We start from the raw sequence: 24,597 nt of genomic DNA, 5'->3' as shown, positions 1-24,597 counted from the left end.
AACTTCGTCATCCGAGTAAAAACACACACAGCAACATTAGCTGTCCTTATGTTTTCAACTTTACCACCACTGCTGGGTAGAATTTTTTTTTTAATTCAGAAACATTAATTAAAATATATATGAACAGTAAATAAGTGTTGCTTTCATATTCTTATGTAGAGTAATGACGATATGTTTTCACGTGCACATTTACATACGCGCACTCACGTTTTTTCTTTACCATTAATGGTTAGCTACTTTTATTGTTCCATTTATTAACATTACTTAAAACAACCATATTAATTTTATTACAGCTACATCCAGAGTCTTATTTTTTTCAGTTTTATATGTAGAACCAATCAGTCACTGGTTTTGTAAACATTAACGAAAACAATGCCGTCTCGTCTCCTCGTGTGTTTTAATATTCTACATATTATTAATGAATTGTATTGTTCATTTTGCACACACAAACATTAATTCAATCAAAAAGACATTCAGTAATAAACAATAATGAATATTTTGTACATAAGAGAAATGACGCTGTTTACACGGTTGTGCACGTCTGAACGTTGGCGGGCCGCTCAAACCCGTCGAAATTTGAGTTTCCGCCGTCGAATTTTTAAATTGTGTAATTTTTTGTTTTTCAAAATAAAAAACGGCAAATTAAAAACTCGCAAAATTTGAGAACCACTGTACAACATTTAACCCTTCACTATATCTTCAAAGAGACCACGAAGCAGTGACAGTGGTGCTAGTGCTTCCAAGTGTAAGCACAAGTCACTATCTATCCAGGAAAAGGGTGAATTTCCATGGTCCGGCACCGGTCAGGTCCCGAGGTTGCCGGACTACAGAGGTACAACCTGTACTATGTCCACCCCCCCCATTCCCTCTCCCCATAGATTTGCTTTTTTCGGACTTTTGCATTTTCTGGACTGGGGTCTGTCATATTTAGTTCGGTGTATCAAGGTACTGCTGTCCTTCTACAATTTTTATTCTAAATCAGGCATCAACTTTGTGTTGCAGCTTAAGTTCATCAGTTAGATGCCCTTTTATAATTTCATTTATATAGGAAAATTTAACATAAAAATTCTCTTTGATTACTCCATCCATGAAAGGCTGAAACCATAGCAACATTATGCATCCTTGAAATAGTCCTACTTTCAGTGGAAACTAGTTTCTCTCTTTCCATCACACTCTCAATACATGGTTACATCTCTCTGTCAAAACGTTGTACAAGTATAACATTCAACAATTTCCCATTTATCCAATATATTTATATCTTTCTTTTGATCCTCATTGCCTGGTCTTCCTCACTCTCCCTCTTTTGATTTTTTCTTTCTTCTTTTATTTCATCTGAACCTTTTCCCTTACCATTTCATCTTCCTTCCTGTCTTCCACTTTTTTACCCCCTATTTCAAAACAAGATTAGATGTCTTGACATGAAAACAATTTGAATTTGAACCCATTTACCAGACACTTAAGCTGTGGTATTAATATATTGTTGAGGTGATGTATTAGTGCAGTACCATAAATTTGCAGCTAAAATTCCATCAACACTTAGCAATACTGTATCTGGTATGAAATTGTGGGCCATTATGTGATTAATTTGTAGCAGACAAATTGCTTTTCATCATTAACTGTGTCATAATGACATAAAAAGGGGTCCATAATACCAAGAAAAATTAAGAGTTGATTCATGCAAAAATCTTCATCTTCCTTACCTACATGCCCTTCAAGTAGATGCAAGATATTGTCAAAAAGTGTCCCGGATATTTTGCCTACAATTTCACAACGATTTTGGTATGTGGTAAAGAAGGGGTTAATGGCTTACATAACTTGCAATGAGCCCCCAATGAAGTGGCAGTATATTACCAACAGTACAAATTTTTCTGTTTGCAAACTGCTGATTGATATTGTATAAGAGCAGATGTACACTTGCTACAGAAAGTATCTGCAAGGTGGGGCCCGGTGGATGTCAAAATGAACACTGACACATGTTATCTTGTCCGTTGTGTCTTTTTGTCTAAAAAAAATTTTGCAGATACTTTTTGCAAAGAGTGTACAGTAGACCCTTGCCATTCACGAATCTGTGATTCGCGATAAGCAGGTGGTGGTTATGGTGGCTTGCTTGCAAGCCTTTTCCTGCAGCACAATGAGTCACCCCACCCAGCATCTCGTGTTGTACTCTCAAAACTTTAGGATTTCTGTGTGAAATGGCCCCTAAAAGACTGCCTAGTGTCAGTGCTAGTGAAGTGAAAAGTAAAAGGCAGACGTCAGTGATGACCCTGACAAAGAAAGTTTTATTATTAGATAAGTTAAAAGAGGGCATGAGTGCTGCTGTGACTGGTCAGGTGTTTGGTATAGGTATACAGTAGTGCACTAAGGTAGTATAAATTTATATTTGCAGTTTTGCCAATTCACGCCATTTCTTGGAACCTATTCCTTGTGAATGGCAAGGGTCTACTGTATATTGCTTTTTGTAGTTTTGGTATTTTTTTTATGAAACACTCAACTTTAACTTCACATATGGCTGTGGAATTTTAGTTTATTATGCAAAAGCTTTGCAGGCACCCCCTGATTTACGAAGATCCAGTTTATGAAAATGTGGTTGCAAAAAAGATATTTTTGTCCAATGTTTTAATTTACATATGAAAAATCAGATTTTTTTTTCTTCACTTTTTAAGCAGCATCGGAAGATACTAACACAAGATATTTCTACCATGGGAATGGTGTTGTGTCTAGAATCTCAGAGATTGAAGTGATGTCAGTGTGAAGAATAAAATGTTAATTGGATAAGATTAACATTTCTTTTTCAGATAAACCTCATCAAAAATCAAATCTAGTGAAATCGAAACACCTCAAAATGTATACTATATACAGTACATGTACTGTAAGTACACTAGTACTGTACAGTGCAGTAGACTTACTGTTGGTGTCACTACCAACTTAAAACCCTATACAGTATCTTGGTTGGGCCTCAGAGTCTAGCACTACATCACAACCTGTGGTACACTTTCTCAGTAATTTCCAGGTCCTCCACTGAAAGTATTTCACTCTATTATGTTTATTATAATAAAAAAAAATTTTAATAGCATTTAAACCCCATTGAGTCAGAGGGACTTGCCTGGTATGTCGTCTTACACCAAGCATCACATCAGAAAGATGTACCTAATATGTCATTTAATCTCACAACAGTAGGAAAAGCTGGGAGGGTGAAATTGCTCTGATATGACACTAGTCTTATTCTATGACACACTAAAATCCCACTAGGCCTAGTCAGATTTTGTTGCTGATATTGGGGTGAGCTTACTGTATTTATCTGGTATCTTACCTCTTTCTCTGAGTGACCAGCCAGTTCTAACACACACCCCTTTCCTCACACACACACACACACACACACACACACCTTACCTCACCTCACCTATCCCCTCTGATATACAGGTACTCCTCGACTTACGACAACCTGGACATATGACCGTCGTGGTTGTATAAAATATTTTTCGAATTACGTATTTTCGAGTCCCAACGTTAGTGATTGCGCTATTTACTGACAAAATTTTCGTTTGTAATTCCCTTTAAAATGGCTGGCAAGTGTAAAAGTGAGAGTTCTCATGGTGCTGAGAAGAAAAAGAGACACCCATTTTAGAATTTCTATATATTATTTTTGCCTTTTCGACGACCTGGTCGTCTGGACGGAACCCCGTCATAAGTAGAGGAGAGACTGTAGTGTTTGGTGACCATTTTGCTTTGAGTGAAGGGGTTAAGACTTTTTTCTTTATTTTTTAGGAACTAATTTCAGCTTTCATAATTGGAGTCCATGGGAAAAGGTGATCTTATTTTCAAAAAATCTATTTATGAAGAGTTTTCAGGAACAGAACCCTTTTGTAAATCAAGAAATGCCTGTATTAGCCCAGTAGTGTTGTATTGCAATGCCAACTACTGTAGTTCATTAGTGGGGTGTAAGTAGTTAGCTACCCAGGGAGGCTTTTGGAGAAAAAATTATATTTAAGTTCAGGATGTCAGTCTCTGAGGAGGGAGATTTCACTAAGTTTGTATTGAAAATCATTATAGATATATTTATAGAATTGATTGCAGCAAAGCCTTCCATAAGATGGAAATATTGTTGTGATTATAATCTGTATTGATATTGAAGATTACAAAACATTTATTGTATTCAGATCATTGAACCAAGAAGACTATTGAGCAAGTCAAATCTCTTGTATTAATTCTGGAAATTGCTAATTTGACAGAAGGAATATCAATTCAGATTATGGTATAATTTATTTTGACATATTGCGCCTCTTTGCTCAGCAAAGTAGTATTTACTTTAACTTATGGATACCTACATAAGAATGGCTGAAAATGTGGAGTGTTTGTTTGACATGTGATATGTAGCTCAAATTATTAAGTTTCTCATTTCATAGAGCAGGTCTTCCATATTTTCATACGGTATTAATAATTTCCTTGTTTGATTATAAAGGTTACCCTTGGGCCTTAACCATTTCACAAATACTGTACATACAACTTTTGTTTGTCATTTCCTGTTGTTCTTGCTGATGTGTCGGTTTTATCAGGAAATAGTTCCAGTGTGTATTAAGCGACATATTTCCCAAGCCACTGATCCATTGTTGAAAGTCTCTTCGACATCAGTAACTAAAATGCTGCTGCACCAGTCAGTTGATAGGGAGTAAAGGTCAGCATTTTGGTTAGAAGAGCACTTTTCTACTTAACAGTAAGATATATTGTATTATATTCAGTGCTTTAATTTTTTTTTTCAACTTTGAAAGCTGTAGATTATAACAAATACTGTAGCATTTTACTTTATTGTTCATATTTTTCTGGTGTAAGTGTCTGAAGGATATGTGGACTCTTGTAAAAAATAATCTGAATGTAATGTTCAGTTAGACATCCTATATGTTGGTAAATGTTAAGAACATTGCTGGGTTAGGAATGTGGCTCAAGGATTATTTGGCTCTGAATTTATATCTAATCTATAAATATGGTCATATACTTTAATTATAAGTATAGTTACCCTGTATATGAATATAGATTTATGTATAGTCCTTTATAAATTTATAATTTAAACTCTGATGATAAATTTGTGTTAGTAACAGTGCAGTACAGTATGAGGATAGTAACAATTAAAATGTTAGTACAGTATTGTACTATAATTTAAGACAACTATGATTTATATTTTTAAGGCAATCTGACCTAATCCAATCAGAATTATTGCAATGCTAGTATACTGTACAGCACAGTACACTGAACTGTGTCAGTTGAATTATCACAAAGTATGAAATTATCCAGACATCAAAATTACCTCACAATTCTGGATTTTTTTTTTTTTTTGCAACTTGCAAAACAATTTGAAAGAAATTTGTAATTTTTACAGGGGGTCTCGATGTAAAATACTGAAAAGCCTAGTGGGAGAAAAACCTAACATTGTTTGATAAATAATGTACTGTACACTGTCAACAAAAACTTCTCCAAGACCTGGGCACAGTGGATGTGAGAATGAGCAGAATGGGGCTTATCATCTCAGAATGGTTTCAGATTCTTTGTTCATTTTCAGATTGCATAGTGCTTATAGCATTCAAGTAGTTTTTGGTGAGTGTACATTGTGCTCAACAGACATAACTAATTTTGAAATTAATATGAATACACAATACAGTATATGAAATGCTTTATCTAACGTACACACAATAGAACAGTAATACACTGAACCCTCGAAGATCCAGACTTAAAGGGGGCACCACCTGTCCGAAAAAGCAGATTGTCCGTATCTTTCGGCTAATATACTAAATGTATAAAAACGATAAATAATGATTTAAAAAACACCAAAAATACAGTACCGTACTTTACGGTACTTTACTTTACGCCAGGGGGTATTTAGGAAAAAACTTTTGTGTGTATTTTTCTCCTGTAGCCATAGTTTTCTTAAAGTAACATATTCAGTACCAGGAATAAATAAGTTACAACTAAAAAAAAAAATACAATATATTGCCAAACCAGTAAATAAAAGCCAAATGAAAGTTTAACACAGTTGCCATTTGCATACACTCCATGCTTCATCACAGCAACGGTGTCCAGCTGCGATGCCGATTCCCCAGCAACGTTCCCCACCACCTGCACTGCGCCATCCTCCAGCTCCCTCACCGAGCCAACTAACTCGTGTGGAAAAAAATTTATACACTGTACAGTATTCCCTTTGTGTGTTTGCCCTTAGAACAATTATTTCTTTTGCTTTTTTCCCAATTTGTATTTAGGATGGTGTGTGCATGTAACTGAGTAAAAATAAATGAAGAAATTTACGTATATCTACCCAAAAATACGAGTTGAAAAACAACCATAACACCTCACAGCTTGACCCAGTAGCCTGGTGGTTACAGTGCCATGATTAATCACTATTAAGCACTATTATATTAGTAAACACTAATACAGGTAATAACAGTGACATGTAGCAAAGAGCGAGGAGAGCTACAACAGCAGATGAAGGCCAACTAGAGGTCATTCGCTCAACCCTTACTCGCTCCCGTTGCCAGGCGTACGATTGAATTACATATGGGAGAAACACGTATCTTATAGTCTAATTTGAAAATGGTGATGGATACAGTGATAAACAAATTATATAAACCATGCATTTACCTATGATAACATAATAAGAAACATTGTATCATTACTGGAGTGAATAAAATAATAATCCCACAAACAATAATTGATAACTCGGTTACCTGTGTCCCGCCCACTGACATGTCAGTTACACGGGCCTAAGATGATATTTGCTCTTATGGGAATGCTTCTTTGGGAGGCTTCTTAGCCCCCAGAATCCCCAAATTTTGTCTGAATCTAATAAAACCAGATTTACCGGGTCCGAGGGCTCACTGTAATGAACAGTTTGTTTTATTTCTGTACTGTATTGTATTAAGTTCAGTATTAATATTATTTATAATAGTAATATAGATACAATAAGAATAACTTTTCATACAAATCCAAGTTTCATGGGCATACATTCCATGTTTTGTGTATACTGTACTGTACTCAATTGGTTTTTATTCATGTTTTTTCTGCACCAGTGAAATTTTTTGTAATGTTTTCACTTTTGAATCCTTAAGCAACTGAAAAGTATACAAGAAGATTTTTTATACATTGGAGTGCATTTCCCAGGTAATTTATTTATTATTTTTTTGTCCCCAAATCACAAAATGTCACTAAATCTATCTCAACCAAAAAAAATTAATTATCCCAAAATCTAAAATTAGTGTAGGTTCAGTGTACAGTACAGTATTCATTTTCTTCTTTGGTGTCAGTAAAATACATGATTTTAGGCCTTAGGGTCATTCATCAGTATAAAATTTTCAGAGAAAATGCCATTGCACATGACAGTAATTATCGACACAGTAGATTAAGTTGTCTGATAGAACTTTTGCCTCACCCTCTTGCAAGCCCTTACATGCTCTTTTACAGGGTGACCAAGATCAAAAGTAACACAGATGCTTCTCCTCTCTTACTATATTTCTAGCTACACTGCTGAATATATTTTGTGCCATTAAGGCAAAATGTCCTGACAAGATTGTGGCCCAAGGGTAACTTTCACTTCCAGAGAGTGGCAGACTCTTGTTTCAAGTTCAAATTTAGACTTTGTATGTTTTGAAAGATGCAGTGAGTTATTCTTCTAAAGGAGCTATTGTTACTTTTACAAATGAAAAGTTGATGCAAGTGTTAGGTAAAATCTTTCTAGTTCTACAGTATTCCAAAACTGATTCTCATAGATCATTGTTTACTTAACCCTTTCTTTACTGCAAACCAAACCTGCATTATGGTGTGTCCGCCCCCCCCCCCCCTTTTTTTTTACCTCTTGTATACCCTCATGTTGTCCATGGCTATGGTGCTTTTGTGATGTAATGGGTGATTTGCATCATTTGTATAAACTATATGTACCAGTTTTGGTTTGTCTCTAAAGAAGGGGTTAATGGCACCTTAGTGTGCTTACATTTCTGAAAGGAATTTATTTTGAATTTGTACATTTGCTCTTGCTAAATCAGAGGAACAAATGCTGTGTTGCAGATATATTTAATTCAAAATAATAAGTTTCTTTCATCTAGAGGAGGAATGTAGTGAAAATTTCTGTGTAATTCAGGAAGTACAGTAACTACAAATATTGCCAAAACTAGAAATGCTATGTGAGGGACTAAGGTGTACTGGGTTTATAATAATGGTTTACTCCAAACCTCAACATTAAAGAAGACCAATGTTTACCTCTTATTATTTATCCAGGATAGAAGGATTGGGTAAAGAACACTAGAAATAAGGGGGATAGTCATCCAGGAAGCAACATTGTGTGAAATACTGTACTAGAGAATATTACCCTAAGTGAATTTGGGGGGAAATTATGTCACTAATGTCATGTGAAGCAACAGATAAACACATTTGGAGCATTGCTGTTGATTAAGGGTACCATAGAAGCAGTAAAATTGAATGAATGGAAGTCACCTACTTTCAAACTTTATCCCACTACACTTTAGAGAGCAGTAAAGTCAGGTGTGGATCCAGGAATATCAAAAGGTGAGGTGGGGGGGAACATGGTGAGTGCAGCGAGCCTGCCCAGCTATTTTTTTTGGGGGGTTGCTGCAAGCCTCCCTATAATTTTTTTTTAAATCTGACCCATATCATGGCCATTTTGCAGTTACAGTATGCACATTTGATATTAGGGGATATTCTGCAGTCAATAGTACAGTAAATACTTTTTACTATACAAAAATGCTCGAGCACAATACTGTACTGCATAAGCAAAAAAATACTGGAATTTTCTGGACAAAAGGAGGGGGGGGGAGCTGGATCCGCCCTTGACAGTACAAGTAAACCTCAAGATATGATATCCTGAAATGCAATATTCCGGTTTAACGGTGGTTATAAATTAAGACCATTTCACTGTATACGATCAAAACTCACTTTAATGATACGGTATCCATCAATATCCCATTGGTTGGATTTTTTTTTCTCTAGTGCAAACTGTGGGTTGTATACAGTACTGTACACTCAAATTAATTTCTACGTCATGTCAGTGACATTTTATAAGTAAAATTTTTTCCAATATTTAACCCAATGCATGACGCATCTCTACCTTCACTTGTAAGCCTACCCATGCACTAAAGCCATGTTTGGTTCTTGGGTTGATCGTAAACACTGCTCCACGATTATCGGCAAACATCGTACATTGTACTTATCGTTGGTGTTTTGCTCTTTCATATGTAGTGAGAGGACAGCACTAACATTTAGCTTGAATTGTGTTATGGTGACTGTGAAGTGATACTTTGTGTGTTTTTGTGAATGTGAGGTTCATCAACTGTTTTTGTTTTATCCTCTTCACCACTGATCGGCTCGTTAGCCGCTTGGGCGATCGGTCTCGTCTCTGTTACGCACTGTTGGCAAGTACTGGGCATGCACTGGCACCTGAAAGTACCTGAACCTGCTCCAGTGTCGGTCAAGTCTGGTCTTGAAAGAGCTCACACTTGGTGACGTCACAACACTTTCTGGTAGATTGTTCCAAGAGTTCACAACTCTCCCCTACAACTGCCACTGCCATTAGTCGCTGATCAGCCGATCCCACGAAGAAGTTTCTCTGACAAACCTAGCCACCTAGACTCACGGCGGTGTTCGGCCAACCGGCGAGTTTCCCTAACAAGCCTAGTCATCTAGACTCAGGGGGGGGGGATCGACACCGGCGATGCTTACTTCCGGTTTTCCTTCCGGTAGACGTGTATATAAGCTCACAGCCTTGCCGTGAAATCCAGTCTACAAGAGCCCTGCAACACCCAACACCTCCTCTAAAGAAGCTCCTGCACAGCAACTCTTCTACCACGCACCAACTTCCCAGCACCAGACTGTTTTGTATATAATATATGTGTATAAGAAAACCGCCATAGCTGAGTTTCCCTTCTCACCTCTATCCTATATGCGATTTAACATCACGAAACCCCACAGGATATTTGGACTACTGCTTATAACACCATGGACTACCCTGATATTACAGACTTTATGAAGGATGCACATGGTGTGATTCCCGAAACATTATATGCATTTTTGACACCGTTATGCTGAAAAGCAAATGCAAAAATGAAAAAGTAACAACAGTGTACTGCAATTGCCCATTCTATAATTGCTGCAACAAGACGGCATTCCTTTCTATCTTCCATACTGCTTGGTCTCTTTATGAATCTACAGTGACCCCTCGTTTAACGAACACCTCGGTTTACGTAATTTCGATTAACGAACTGCCTTCCATAAGGATCTTCAATTCGGTTAACGAAAAAAAATTCGGTTAACGAAGTTCTTACGAACCGACCTCAACATGTTTTCGCTTAAATTCCTTACTATTTTAGTAAATATCAAGGAGTTTATACTATTCAATAATTTTAAAAGTTTAATATTCAATTTTTTAGTCATTTTAACAATTATTGAACTTAATTGAAGGTAAAGTGACTAGTTTAATGCGCGGCATCCAGCCTCTTAACACAGCAAACAGGCGTTAGTCTCTCTCTGTTTTCACTGGAGGTAACATCTTGCTTGAGACTCTCTTCAACTAAACGCTTTTTTTCTGTGTTTCTAAGCAAATTAATGGTCATTTTGAAATATATTTTACATATTGACAATATATAATGCAGTGCAGTGTTGATTTAAAGAAAATAATCTTGAATTACACCAAGAGAGCTAAAATTTTATGGGTGAAATGGCGCCATGGGGTGACTTCTCTTCCACCCCAATGCCTTCTCGTCTTCCTTCTCCTCCACCCCCTTTCTAAATCCCATCATCATCATCATCATCATCCAGGAGCCTTCTACATACACACCTCAAAGTAAGTGAACTTTTCTACCATTTTTGTTGAATTTAGGAAATTTTCGGTGAGCTGGAACCAATTACCCAAAAACCCATTGAAACAATGGTTTCGGTTAACGAACTTTTCGGTTAACGAACGACCTTCTGGAACGGATTGAGTTCGTTAACGGAGGGGTCACTGTATTTTGGAAAGTAGCTTCCAAAAGCATTGTCAGTGCATTGTCAAATTTGGGATTTTGTTCAAGCTATAATGATGTTGCATTGTTCGAGTCATCAGCTGTTAAATCTTGGAAACCTGATTTGGACAAAGATTCTTTCTGTTAATATGTATTTGACAATGCAGACTCCAATATAAACACCGTCACTGGTAAAGGAACACTTCACTCGATGGGTGGAATAAAATGCATAATGCCAGCAGAGAAAGTAATTAGTTAGGATATTACGAAATTGTGAACCATCCCTTCTTCAAAAGAGCTAGCAAGCACTGGACAAAGGGAAATGCAAACTTTTCGAGGAAAACGATATGCTGGGTTGAATGAATCGAAGAATTGAAACTGCAAAAGGCGATGAAGCTTAGTAATGTCACAATGCCCTCGACCCAGGATGTTCTTTGGATGTTTGGAAATTTTTTGCAGACACCTTCCCTTCCATCATGGCTAGGTTTTTTGGAGGGCATATTATGTTTTTAAAAGAAGCCACGGAAACCTTAGGGCAAGATTTTATAGTTCTCGATATTTACAGCGCTCAAATATTCTAAAGAACTGCAAAGAATCAGTTGTGGTAGCTCATGCTTTAAGTGGTTGTGACACAACCATTTATGGGTTTGGAAAAATGAAAACTATCAATCTCCTGAAAAAAGATGACTCTACAGATGGTATCAGTCAACAATCCTCAATCGACATGATGAAGTTACAACAGCTTAGAGAGCGTTTCATTCTCAAAGCCCCACAACCGAAACCAAACCTCAATCATTAAAGATTTCACTCTTTTAACATTTACGTCAGTCACTCAAAAATTCTGTGTAATGATCAAATCTCTACCACTTCTGCAGCAGCCTTATGCAACATTCTTATCGTGTCTTTCATCAAGTTCAGACTAAGAGAAAAAGTTCAATCTGAATTGGCTGGAAAAAAATTTAATTTCTGTCATCTGTCTTCAGAACTGGCACCAGCTCACGCAAATATTTTTAAACTTATTTCACTTGGTGAAATTAGCAAGGACCTCAGGGGAGCTCGGCTGGTTGCACCCTCAGAGGCCTGTCAGGTGGCAACGACGACCCCAGGGGCTCTTAGATGGGCAGCAACGCCACCAGGGGCTTCCTTAGGGCAGCAATGCTCACTCCCAGGGGCCCTAATGAGCCTGAACCTTACCTTTTGGTCATGGTGTCGTGCATATTGCATACGCCGAGCAACCTTAACTTAACTGTGATTGGTGGACTTAAATCCGTCAAATAACAGCCAATAGGAGAGAAGAACAGTCAGTCAGCAACACCCCAATTTATGTTTTCCTGTTGGATTTTTCTTCCTTTTTCATTGTTTTTCATGCGATGATACTGGAAATGCATATGTGTATCTATTCATATATCCCATTGTTCTAAATGTGCAAAAACAGCAGCCCCCGGGGTCCCTACAAGTGACAGTTCCCTGGGGCCTTCCCATTTGCCCTACCATATGAGACGGCTTCAGGGGCTCTCCCAGAGGTGTTGGCGCTCCCAGGGGCCTATGAAGGGGCCCTGTCAGGGGCTGTGGTCCACTCACTGTGAATGGTGGCGCCCCCAGGCCCTCCCAGAGGGGGTTGCGCCCCAGGACCCTCCCAAGGGCGACCTCGCTCCCAAAGGCTATCCCAGGGGAGACGGACTGGGACCCTCCCAGGAAACTACGCCCTCAGGGGCCCAATCATGAGACGGCAGCCCCCAGGGGAATTCCCAGAGGTAGCGGCATACCCAGGGTACCTCTCAGGGGCAACGGTGCCACTTAGGGGCCCTCCCAAGGATGATGGCATACTTACGGGCTCTCCCTGGGGCAGTGGCGCACACAGGGGCCCTCCCAGCTGGAGCAGCGACCTCAGTGGACCTCTGAGGACTGCATACACCCTGAGTGCTGGTGCAACCACCAGCCTGTATGGGCAGCATTTCAGGGCTCTCCTTATGTGCAGGATGCCCAGGCCTCCCAGCAGGGGCGCCTCCCAGCAACCTATAGCTTTTGGTCGGTGTCGTACATATTGCAACATCCCAGCAATCACTTAATTAACTGTGATTGGTTGACTAAAATGTAACCACCAAATAACTGCCAATAGGAGAGAAGAACAGTCAGTCAGCACAACACCCCAATTTATGTTTTCCTGTTGGATATTTATTTTCCTTTTCATTGTTTTTCTGTGATGATACTGGAAATGCAATAGGCGGTATCTATATATCCCATTGTTCTAAATGTGCAAAACTGGCTGCCTCGGGACACTTCATAGTACTGTTCCCCTGGGCCTTCCCATTTGCCCTATCATATGAAACGGCTTCAGGGCTCTCCCAGGGTGTTGCTTTCCCCCAGGTGTTGGCTTCCCAGGGTCCCACAAGGCCCTGTCTGGGGCTGTGGAGCCTCAGTGGCCCTACCAGGTCGGTGGTGGCACCCACAGTGCCCTTCCAGAGGCGGTTGGTCCTCCAGGGACTCACCAAGGGCGACCTGCCTCCCACTGGCTATCCTAGGGATGACGGAGACCTCCGGGCCCTCCCAGGAAATTGCGCCTCAGGGGCCCAATTGAGGCGACGGCGCTCCAGGGAATTCTCAGAGGTAGCAGCATTCCCAGGGTACCTCTCTAGGGCAACGACGTCCACAGGGCTCTTTTGTATGGGTAGAGATTTCAGGGCTCTCTCCTTAAGGGCAGCGATGTCCCAGGGGCCTCCGAGGCCCTAACAGAGGCGCCCCGTCCCAGGAACCCTATAGCTTTGCTCGTGGTGTCGTACATATTGCTTACGTCCAGCAATCCTTTACTTAACTGTGATTGGTTGACTAAAATGTAATCCACCAAATAACAGCCAATAGGAGAGAAGAACAGTCAGTCAGCACAACACCCTAATTTAGGTTTTCTGTTGGATATTTAATCTCTTTTTCATTGTTTTTCATGCGATGATACTGGGAATGGATGTATCTATTCATATATCCCATTGTTCTAAATGTGCAAAAACTGCTGCCTGGGACCCTACAGTGACAGTTCCTCGTGGCCTCCTCCCATTTGCCCTACCATAGGCGACAGCTTCAGGGCTGTCCCAGGGGTTGAGGCTCCCAGGGGCCTTGCTAGGGGCTCCTGTCAGGCTGGTGCCCCCAGTGGCCCTACCAAGGATGATGGCGCCCCCACAGACCCTCCCAGAGGCGGTTGCGCCCCCGGGACCCTCCTAAGGGCACTTTTGGTTCCCAAGGCTATCCCAGGGGCGATGGAGGCCCCTCAGTCTCCCAGGCCCTAAGAGAGGCGCCCGTCCCAGGAACCCCATAGCTTTTGGTCATGGTGTCTATACATTGCATACGTCCAGCAATCACTTACTTAACTGTGATTGGTTGACTAAAATGTAAATCCACCAAATAACAGCCAATAGGAGAGAAGAACAGTCAGTCAGCACAACACCCCAATTTATGTTTTCCTGTTGGATATTTATTCTCCTTTTCATTGTTTTTCATGCGATGATACTGGAAATGCAATAGGCGGTGTATCTATTCATATATCCCATTGTTCTAAGTGTGCAAAAACAGCTGTCCCCAGGGTTCCTCCAGTGACAGTTCCCCGTGGGCCCTTCCATTTTGCCCTACCATATGCGACAGCTTCAGGGGCTCTCCCAGGGGGGTTGGCGCTCCCAGGGGCCCTACAAGGGGCCCTGTCAGGGGCTGCGATGCCCCCAGTGGTCCTACCAGGGATGGTGGCGCCCCCACAAGCCCTCCCAGAGGTGGTTGCGCCCCCAGCGACCCTCCCAATGGCGACCTCGCTCCCAAAGGCTATCCCAGGGGCGACGGAGGTCCCCGGGGCCCTCCCTGGGGAAACTGCGCCTGCAGGGGCCCACTTAGGGGCGATGGCATCCCCAGGGGAATTCCCAGAGGTAGTTGCGCTCCCAGTGCACCACCCAGGGGCACCGGTGCCCCCAGGGGCACTCCCGATGATGGTGGCATACTTAGGGGCTCTTCCAGGGGCGGTGTCGCCCACAAGGGCCCTCCCAGCTGCAGTGGAGACCTCAGGGGGCCTCTCAGGGCTGGTTGCACCCTCAGAGGCCTATCAAGGGGCAATGACGCTTTCAGGGGCTCTTTGTATGGGCAGCAGCGCCCCCAGGGGCTCTCCTTATGGGCAGCGATGCCGAAGGGGCCCTCCCAGGGGCCCTAAGAGAGGCGCCCCTTCCCAAGAACCCTATAGCTTTTGCTCGTGGTGTCGTCCAGCAATCCTTTATTTAACTGTGATTGGTGGACTAAAATGTATATCCACCAAATAACAGCCAATAGGAGAGAAGAACAGTCAGTCAGCACAACACCCCGGTTTATGTTTTCCTGTTGGATATTTAATCTCCTTTTCATTGTTTTTCATGCGATGATACTGGAAATGCGATGGGCAGTGTATCTATTCATATATCCCATTGTTCTAAATGTGCATAAACAGCTGTCTCCAGGGTCCCTATAGTGACAGTTCCCCCTGGGGCCTTCCCATTTGCCCTGCCATATGCGACAGCTTCAGGGGCTCTCCTAGGGGGGTTGGTGCTTCTAGGGAACCTATAAGGAGGCCCTGTCAGGGGCTATGGTGCCCCCAGTGACCCTACCAAGGATGGCGGCGCCCTCACAGACCCTTCCAGAGGCGGTTGCGCTCCCAGGAATCCTCCTAAGGGCGACCTTGCCCCCAAAGGCTATCCCAAGGGGGAAGGAGCACCCCGGGGCCCTCCCAGGGGAAACTGCGCCCGCAGAGGCCCATTTAGGGGTGACGGCGCCCCCACGGGAATTCCCTGAGGTAGCAGTTCTCCCAGGAAAACTTCCAGGGGCAACGATGCCCCCATGGGCCCTCACAAGATGGTGGCGTACTTAAGGGCTCTCTCACGGGCAGTGTCGCCCACAGGGGCCCTCCCAGCTGTAGCGGCGACCTCAGGGGACGGCTTATGGCTGGTTGCACCCCGAGAGGCCTTTCAAGGGGCAACGATGCCACCAGGGGCTCTTTGTATGGGCAGCAGAGCCCCCAGGGGCTCTCTTTAAGGGCAGAGATGCCCCACGGGCCCTCCCAGAGGTCCTAACAGAGGCGCTCCATCCCAGGAACCCTATAGCTTTTGGTCGTGGGGTCGTACATATTGCATACATCCAGCAATCCTTTAATTAACTGTGATTGGTGGACTAAAATGTAAATCCACCAAATAACAGCCAATAGGAGAGAAGAACAGTCAGTCAGCACAACACCCCAATTTATGTTTTCCTGTTGGATATTTATTCTCCTTTTCATTGTTTTTCATGCGATGATACTGGAAATGCGATGGTAGGTGTATCTATTCATATATCCCCTTGTTCTAAATGTGCATAAATAGCTGCCTCGGGGACACTACAGTGACTGTTCCCCCTGGGGCCTTCCCATTTGCCCTATCATATGAAACGGCTTCAGGGGCTCTCCCAGGGGTGTTGGCTCTCCCAGGGGTGTTGGCTCTCCCAGGGGCCCTACAAGGGGCCCTGTCTGGGGCTGTGGAGCCCTCAGTGGCCCTACCAGGGTCGGTGGCGCACCCACAGGCCCTTCCAGAGGCGGTTGGTCCTCCAGGGACCCACCCAAGGGCGACCTCGCCTCCCACTGGCTATCCTAGGGATGACGGAGACCTCCGGGGCCCTCCCAGGGGAAACTGCGCTCTCAGGGGCCCAATTCGAGGCGACGGCGCCCCCAGGGGAATTCTCAGAGGTAGCAGCATTCCCAGGGTACCTCTCAGGGGCAACGACGTCCACAGGGGCTCTTTGTATGGGTAGCAGCGCCCCCAGGGGCTCTCCTTAAGGGCAGCGATGTCCCAGGGGCCCTCCCAGGGGCCCTAACAGAGGCGCCCCGTCCCAGGAACCCTATAGCTTTTGCTCGTGGTGTCGTACATATTGCTTACGTCCAGCAATCCCTTACTTAACTGTGATTGGTTGACTAAAATGTAAATCCACCAAATAACAGCCAATAGGAGAGAAGAACAGTCAGTCAGCACAACACCCTAATTTATGTTTTCCTGTTGGATATTTATTCTCCTTTTCATTGTTTTTCATGCGATGATACTGGAAATGCGATGGTCGGTGTATCTATTCATATATCCCATTGTTCTAAATGTGCAAAAACTGCTGCCTCGGGGACCCTACAGTGACAGTTCCCTGTGCGGCCTTCCCATTTGCCCTACCATAGGCGACAGCTTCAGGGGCTGTCCCAGGGGGGTTGGCGCTCCCAGGGGCCCTACAAGGGGCCCTGTCAGGGGCTGTGATGCCCCCAGTAGCCCTACCATGGATGGTGGCGCCCCCACAGGCCCTCCCAGTGGCGGTTGCGCCCCCAGGGACCCTCCCAATGGCGATCTCGCTCCCAAAGGCTATCCCAGGGGCGATGGAGGCCCCCGGGGCCCTCCCAGGGGCCCTAAGAGAGGCGCCCCGTCCCAGGAACCCTATAGCTTTTGGTCGTGGTGTCTTACATATTGCATACGTCCAGCAATCACTTACTTAACTGTGATTGGTTGACTAAAATGTAAATCCACCAAATAACAGCCAATAGGAGAGAAGAACAGTCAGTCAGCACAACACCCCAATTTATGTTTTCCTGTTGGATATTTATTCTCCTTTTCATTGTTTTTCATGCGATGATACTGGAAATGCAATAGGCGGTGTATCTATTCATATATCCCATTGTTCTAAGTGTGCAAAAACAGCTGTCCCCAGGGTTCCTCCAGTGACAGTTCCCCGTGGGCCCTTCCATTTTGCCCTACCATATGCGACAGCTTCAGGGGCTCTCCCAGGGGGGTTGGCGCTCCCAGGGGCCCTACAAGGGGCCCTGTCAGGGGCTGCGATGCCCCCAGTGGTCCTACCAGGGATGGTGGCGCCCCCACAAGCCCTCCCAGAGGTGGTTGCGCCCCCAGCGACCCTCCCAATGGCGACCTCGCTCCCAAAGGCTATCCCAGGGGCGACGGAGGTCCCCGGGGCCCTCCCTGGGGAAACTGCGCCTGCAGGGGCCCACTTAGGGGCGATGGCATCCCCAGGGGAATTCCCAGAGTTAGTTGCGCTCCCAGTGCACCACCCAGGGGCACCGGTGCCCCCAGGGGCACTCCCAATGATGGTGGCATACTTAGGGGCTCTTCCAGGGGCGGTGTCGCCCACAAGGGCCCTCCCAGCTGCAGTGGAGACCTCAGGGGGCCTCTCAGGGCTGGTTGCACCCTCAGAGGCCTATCAAGGGGCAATGACGCCCCCAGGGGCTCTTTGTATGGGCAGCAGCGCCCCCAGGGGCTCTCCTTATGGGCAGCGATGCCGAAGGGGCCCTCCCAGGGGCCCTAAGAGAGGCGCCCCTTCCCAAGAACCCTATAGCTTTTGCTCGTGGTGTCGTCCAGCAATCCTTTATTTAACTGTGATTGGTGGACTAAAATGTATATCCACCAAATAACAGCCAATAGGAGAGAAGAACAGTCAGTCAGCACAACACCCCGGTTTATGTTTTCCTGTTGGATATTTAATCTCCTTTTCATTGTTTTTCATGCGATGATACTGGAAATGCGATGGGCAGTGTATCTATTCATATATCCCATTGTTCTAAATGTGCATAAACAGCTGTCTCCAGGGTCCCTACAGTGACAGTTCCCCCTGGGGCCTTCCCATTTGCCCTGCCATATGCGACAGCTTCAGGGGCTCTCCTAGGGGGGTTGGTGCTTCTAGGGAACCTATAAGGAGGCCCTGTCAGGGGCTATGGTGCCCCCAGTGACCCTACCAAGGATGGCGGCGCCCTCACAGACCCTTCCAGAGGCGGTTGCGCTCCCAGGAATCCTCCTAAGGGCGACCTTGCCCCCAAAGGCTATCCCAAGGGGGAAGGAGCACCCCGGGGCCCTCCCAGGGGAAACTGCGCCCGCAGAGGCCCATTTAGGGGTGACGGCGCCGCCACGGGAATTCCCTGAGGTAGCAGTTCTCCCAGGAAAACTTCCAGGGGCAACGGTGCCCCCATGGGCCCTCACAAGATGGTGGCGTACTTAAGGGCTCTCTCACGGGCAGTGTCGCCCACAGGGGCCCTCCCAGCTGTAGCGGCGACCTCAGGGGACGGCTTATGGCTGGTTGCACCCCGAGAGGCCTTTCAAGGGGCAACGATGCCACCAGGGGCTCTTTGTATGGGCAGCAGAGCCCCCAGGGGCTCTCTTTAAGGGCAGAGATGCCCCACGGGCCCTCCCAGAGGTCCTAACAGAGGCGCTCCATCCCAGGAACCCTATAGCTTTTGGTCGTGGGGTCGTACATATTGCATACATCCAGCAATCCTTTAATTAACTGTGATTGGTGGACTAAAATGTAAATCCACCAAATAACAGCCAATAGGAGAGAAGAACAGTCAGTCAGCACAACACCCCAATTTATGTTTTCCTGTTGGATATTTATTCTCCTTTTCATTGTTTTTCATGCGATGATACTGGAAATGCGATGGTAGGTGTATCTATTCATATATCCCCTTGTTCTAAATGTGCATAAATAGCTGCCTCGGGGACACTACAGTGACTGTTCCCCCTGGGGCCTTCCCATTTGCCCTATCATATGAAACGGCTTCAGGGGCTCTCCCAGGGGTGTTGGCTCTCCCAGGGGTGTTGGCTCTCCCAGGGGCCCTACAAGGGGCCCTGTCTGGGGCTGTGGAGCCCTCAGTGGCCCTACCAGGGTCGGTGGCGCACCCACAGGCCCTTCCAGAGGCGGTTGGTCCTCCAGGGACCCACCCAAGGGCGACCTCGCCTCCCACTGGCTATCCTAGGGATGACGGAGACCTCCGGGGCCCTCCCAGGGGAAACTGCGCTCTCAGGGGCCCAATTCGAGGCGACGGCGCCCCCAGGGGAATTCTCAGAGGTAGCAGCATTCCCAGGGTACCTCTCAGGGGCAACGACGTCCACAGGGGCTCTTTGTATGGGTAGCAGCGCCCCCAGGGGCTCTCCTTAAGGGCAGCGATGTCCCAGGGGCCCTCCCAGGGGCCCTAACAGAGGCGCCCCGTCCCAGGAACCCTATAGCTTTTGCTCGTGGTGTCGTACATATTGCTTACGTCCAGCAATCCCTTACTTAACTGTGATTGGTTGACTAAAATGTAAATCCACCAAATAACAGCCAATAGGAGAGAAGAACAGTCAGTCAGCACAACACCCTAATTTATGTTTTCCTGTTGGATATTTATTCTCCTTTTCATTGTTTTTCATGCGATGATACTGGAAATGCGATGGGCGGTGTATCTATTCATATATCCCATTGTTCTAAATGTGCAAAAACTGCTGCCTCGGGGACCCTACAGTGACAGTTCCCTGTGCGGCCTTCCCATTTGCCCTACCATAGGCGACAGCTTCAGGGGCTGTCCCAGGGGGGTTGGCGCTCCCAGGGGCCCTACAAGGGGCCCTGTCAGGGGCTGTGATGCCCCCAGTAGCCCTACTATGGATGGTGGCGCCCCCACAGGCCCTCCCAGTGGCGGTTGCGCCCCCAGGGACCCTCCCAATGGCGATCTCGCTCCCAAAGGCTATCCCAGGGGCGATGGAGGCCCCCGGGGCCCTCCCAGGGGCCCTAAGAGAGGCGCCCCGTCCCAGGAACCCTATAGCTTTTGGTCGTGGTGTCTTACATATTGCATACGTCCAGCAATCACTTACTTAACTGTGATTGGTTGACTAAAATGTAAACCCACCAAATAACAGCCAATAGGAGAGAAGAACAGTCAGTCAGCACAACACCCCAATTTATGTTTTCCTGTTGGATATTTATTCTCCTTTTCATTGTTTTTCATGCGATGATACTGGAAATGCGATGGGCGGTGTATCTATTCATATATCCCATTGTTCTAAGTGTGCAAAAACAGCTGTCCCCAGGGTTCCTCCAGTGACAGTTCCCCGTGGGCCCTTCCATTTTGCCCTACCATATGCGACAGCTTCAGGGGCTCTCCCAGGGGGGTTGGCGCTCCCAGGGGCCCTACAAGGGGCCCTCTCAGGGGCTGCGATGCCCCCAGTGGTCCTACCAGGGATGGTGGCGCCCCCACAAGCCCTCCCAGAGGTGGTTGCGCCCCCAGCGACCCTCCCAATGGCGACCTCGCTCCCAAAGGCTATCCCAGGGGCGACGGAGGTCCCCGGGGCCCTCCCTGGGGAAACTGCGCCTGCAGGGGCCCACTTAGGGGCGATGGCATCCCCAGGGGAATTCCCAGAGGTAGTTGCGCTCCCAGTGCACCACCCAGGGGCACCGGTGCCCCCAGGGGCACTCCCAATGATGGTGGCATACTTAGGGGCTCTTCCAGGGGCGGTGTCGCCTACAAGGGCCCTCCCAGCTGCAGTGGAGACCTCAGGGGGCCTCTCAGGGCTGGTTGCACCCTCAGAGGCCTATCAAGGGGCAATGACGCCCCCAGGGGCTCTTTGTATGGGCAGCAGCGCCCCCAGGGGCTCTCCTTATGGGCAGCGATGCCAAAGGGGCCCTCCCAGGGGCCCTAAGAGAGGCGCCCCTTCCCAAGAACCCTATAGCTTTTGCTCGTGGTGTCGTCCAGCAATCCTTTATTTAACTGTGATTGGTGGACTAAAATGTATATCCACCAAATAACAGCCAATAGGAGAGAAGAACAGTCAGTCAGCACAACACCCCGGTTTATGTTTTCCTGTTGGATATTTAATCTCCTTTTCATTGTTTTTCATGCGATGATACTGGAAATGCGATGGGCAGTGTATCTATTCATATATCCCATTGTTCTAAATGTGCATAAACAGCTGTCTCCAGGGTCCCTTCAGTGACAGTTCCCCCTGGGGCCTTCCCATTTGCCCTACCATATGCTACGCCTTCAGGCGCTTTCCCAGGGGTGTTGGCGCTCACAGGGGCCCTAAAAGGGGTGCCCCCAGTGCCCCTACATGGGTTGGTGGTGCCCCCACACGCCCTCCCAGAGGAGGTTGCGCCTCCAGGGACCCTCCCAAGGGCGACCTCGCCCCAAAAGGCTATCCCAAGGGCGATGAAGCCCCCCGGGGCCCTCCCAGGAGAAACTGTGTGCGCAGGGGCCCACGTAGGGGCGACGGCGCACCCCCGGGGGAATTCCCAGAGGTAGTGGCATTCCCAGGGTACCTCTCGAGGGCAACGGTGCTCCTTAGGCGCCCTCCCAAGGATGATGGCGTACTTATGGGCTCTCCCTGGGGTAGTGGCGCCCACAGGGGCCCTCCGAAGGATGGTGGCATACTTAGGGGCTCTTCCAGGGGCGGTGGCACCCCCACAAGGGCCCTCCCAGCTGCAGCGGCGACCTCAGGGTGCCTCTCAGGGCTGGTTGCACCCTCAGAGGCCTATCAAGGGGCAACGACGCCCCCAGGGGCTCTTTGTATGGGCAGCAGCGCCCCCAGCGGCTCTCCTTGGGAGCAGCGATGCCCCAGGGGCCCTCCCAGGGGCCCTAACAGAGGCGCCCCGTCCCAGGAACCCTATAGCTTTTGCTCGTGGTGTCGTACATATTGCTTACGTCCAGCAATCCCTTACTTAACTGTGATTGGTCGAATAAAATGTAAATCCACCAAATAACAGCCAATAAGAGAGATGAACAGTCAGTCAACACAACACCCCGGTTTATGTTTTCCTATTGGATATTTATTCTCCTTTTCATTGTTTTTCATGCGATGATACTGGAAATGCGATGGTCGGTGTATTAATTCATATACCTCATTGTTCTAAATGTGCATAAACAGCTGCTCCCAGGGTCCCTACAGTGACAGTTCCCCCTGGGGCCTTCCCATTTGCCCTACCATATGCGACGCCTTCAGGGGCTCTCCCTGGGGTGTTGGTTCTCCCAGGGGCCCTACAAGGGGCCCTGTCAGGGGCATGTGGAGTCCCCAGTGGCCTTACCAGGGGTGGTGGCGTCCCAACGTGCCCTCCCGGAGGCGGTTGCGCCCCCAAAGGCTATCCCAAGGGCGACGTCGCCCCCAAAGGCTATCCCAAGGGCGACGTCGCCCCCAAAGGCTATCCCAAGGGCGACGTCGCCCCCAAAGGCTATCCCAAGGGCGACGTCGCCCCCAAAGGCTATCCCAAGGGCGACGGACCACCCCGGGGCCCTACCAGGGAAAACTGTGCCCGCAGGGGCCACTTAGGGGCGACGGCACCCGCAGGAGCCACTTAGGGGCGACGGCGCCCCCAGGGGAATTCCCAGAGGTAGCGGCGCACCCAGGGCACCACCCAGGGGCATCGGTGCCCCCAGGGGCCCTCCCAAGGATGGTGGCTTACCTAGGGGCTCTCCCAGTGGAGGTGGCGCCCATAGGGGTCTCCCAGCTGCAGCGGCGACCTCAGGGGACCTCTCAGGGCTGGTTGCACCCTCAGAGGCCTGTCAAGGGGCAACAACGTCCACAGGGGTTCTTCGTATGGGCAGCAGCTCCCCTACGGGCTCTCCTTATGGGCAGCGATGCTCCAGAGAGAGGCGCCCCCTCCCAGGAACCTTATAGCTTTTGCTCGTGGTGTCGTACATATTGCTTACGTCCAGCAATCCCTTATTTAACTGTGATTGGTGGACTAAAATGTAAATCCACCAAATAACAGCCAATAGGAGAGAAGAACAGTCAGTCAGCACAACACCCTAATTTATGTTTTCCTGTTGGATATTTATTCTCCTTTTCATTGTTTTTCATGTGATGATGATACTGGAAATGCGATTGTCGGTGTGTCTATTCATATACCTCATTGTTCTAAATGTGCATAAACAGCTGCTCCCAGGGTCCCTACAGTGACAGTTCCCCCTGGGGCCTTCCCATTTGCCCTACCATATGCGACGCCTTCAGGCGCTTTCCCAGGGGTGTTGGCGCTCCCAGGGGCCCTAAAAGGGGTGCCCCCAGTGGCCCTACCAGGGTTGGTGGCGCCCCCACAGGCCCTCCCAGAGGAGGTTGCGCCTCCAGGGACCCTCCCAAGGGCGACCTCGCCCCAAAAGGCTATCCCAAGGGCGATGAAGCCCCCCGGGGCCCTCCCAGGAGAAACTGTGTGCGCAGGGGCCCACGTAGGGGCGACGGCGCACCCCCGGGGGAATTCCCAGAGGTAGTGGCATTCCCAGGGTACCTCTCAAGAGCAACGGTGCTCCTTAGGGGCCCTCCCAAGGATGATGGCGTACTTATGGGCTCTCCCTGGGGTAGTGACGCCCACAGGGGCCCTCCGAAGGATGGTGGCATACTTAGGGGCTCTTCCAGGGGCGGTGGCACCCCCACAAGGGCCCTCCCAGCTGCAGCGGCGACCTCAGGGCTGGTTGCACCCTCAGAGGCCTATCAAGGGGCAACGACGCCCCCAGGGGCTCTTTGTATGGGCAGCAGCGCCCCCAGCGGCTCTCCTTGGGAGCAGCGATGCCCCAGGGGCCCTCCCAGGGGCCCTAACAGAGGCGCCCCGTCCCAGGAACCCTATAGCTTTTGCTCGTGGTGTCGTACATATTGCTTACGTCCAGCAATCCCTTACTTAACTGTGATTGGTTGACTAAAATGTAAATCCACCAAATAACAGCCAATAGGAGAGAAGAACAGTCAGTCAGCCCAACACCCCAATTTATGTTTTCCTGTTGGATATTTATTCTCCTTTTCATTGTTTTTCATGCGATGATACTGGAAATGCGATGGTAGGTGTATCTATTCATATATCCCATTGTTCTAAATGT

The 24,597-nt window shown here is 47.1% G+C and overlaps 2 protein-coding genes across 2 annotated transcripts; both read left to right on the top strand.

Annotated features, from left to right (window-relative positions):
• Window positions 1-16,611: 16,611 nt before the first annotated feature.
• Window positions 16,612-18,691, top strand: LOC121879647 (basic proline-rich protein-like). Its single transcript, XM_042386331.1, has 3 exons — window positions 16,612-16,756; window positions 17,687-18,232; window positions 18,576-18,691. Exons 1-3 carry the CDS (start codon window positions 16,612-16,614, stop codon window positions 18,689-18,691), a joined length of 807 nt encoding a protein of 268 aa, XP_042242265.1.
• Window positions 18,692-20,960: 2,269 nt separating this feature from the next.
• LOC121879642 (basic proline-rich protein-like) lies at window positions 20,961-23,091 on the top strand. The gene is made up of 3 exons (XM_042386318.1): window positions 20,961-21,313; window positions 21,713-22,425; window positions 22,664-23,091. The coding sequence occupies exons 1-3, from the start codon at window positions 20,961-20,963 to the stop codon at window positions 23,089-23,091; spliced, it is 1,494 nt and encodes a 497-aa protein (XP_042242252.1).
• The last annotated feature ends 1,506 nt before the right edge of the window (window positions 23,092-24,597 follow it).

Source organism: Homarus americanus, unplaced genomic scaffold (genome assembly GCF_018991925.1).
Source record: "Homarus americanus isolate GMGI-L3 unplaced genomic scaffold, GMGI_Hamer_2.0 scaffold42746, whole genome shotgun sequence".
Lineage (NCBI taxonomy): Eukaryota > Metazoa > Arthropoda > Malacostraca > Decapoda > Nephropidae > Homarus > Homarus americanus.
This window is presented reverse-complemented; position numbering and strand designations above follow the sequence as displayed.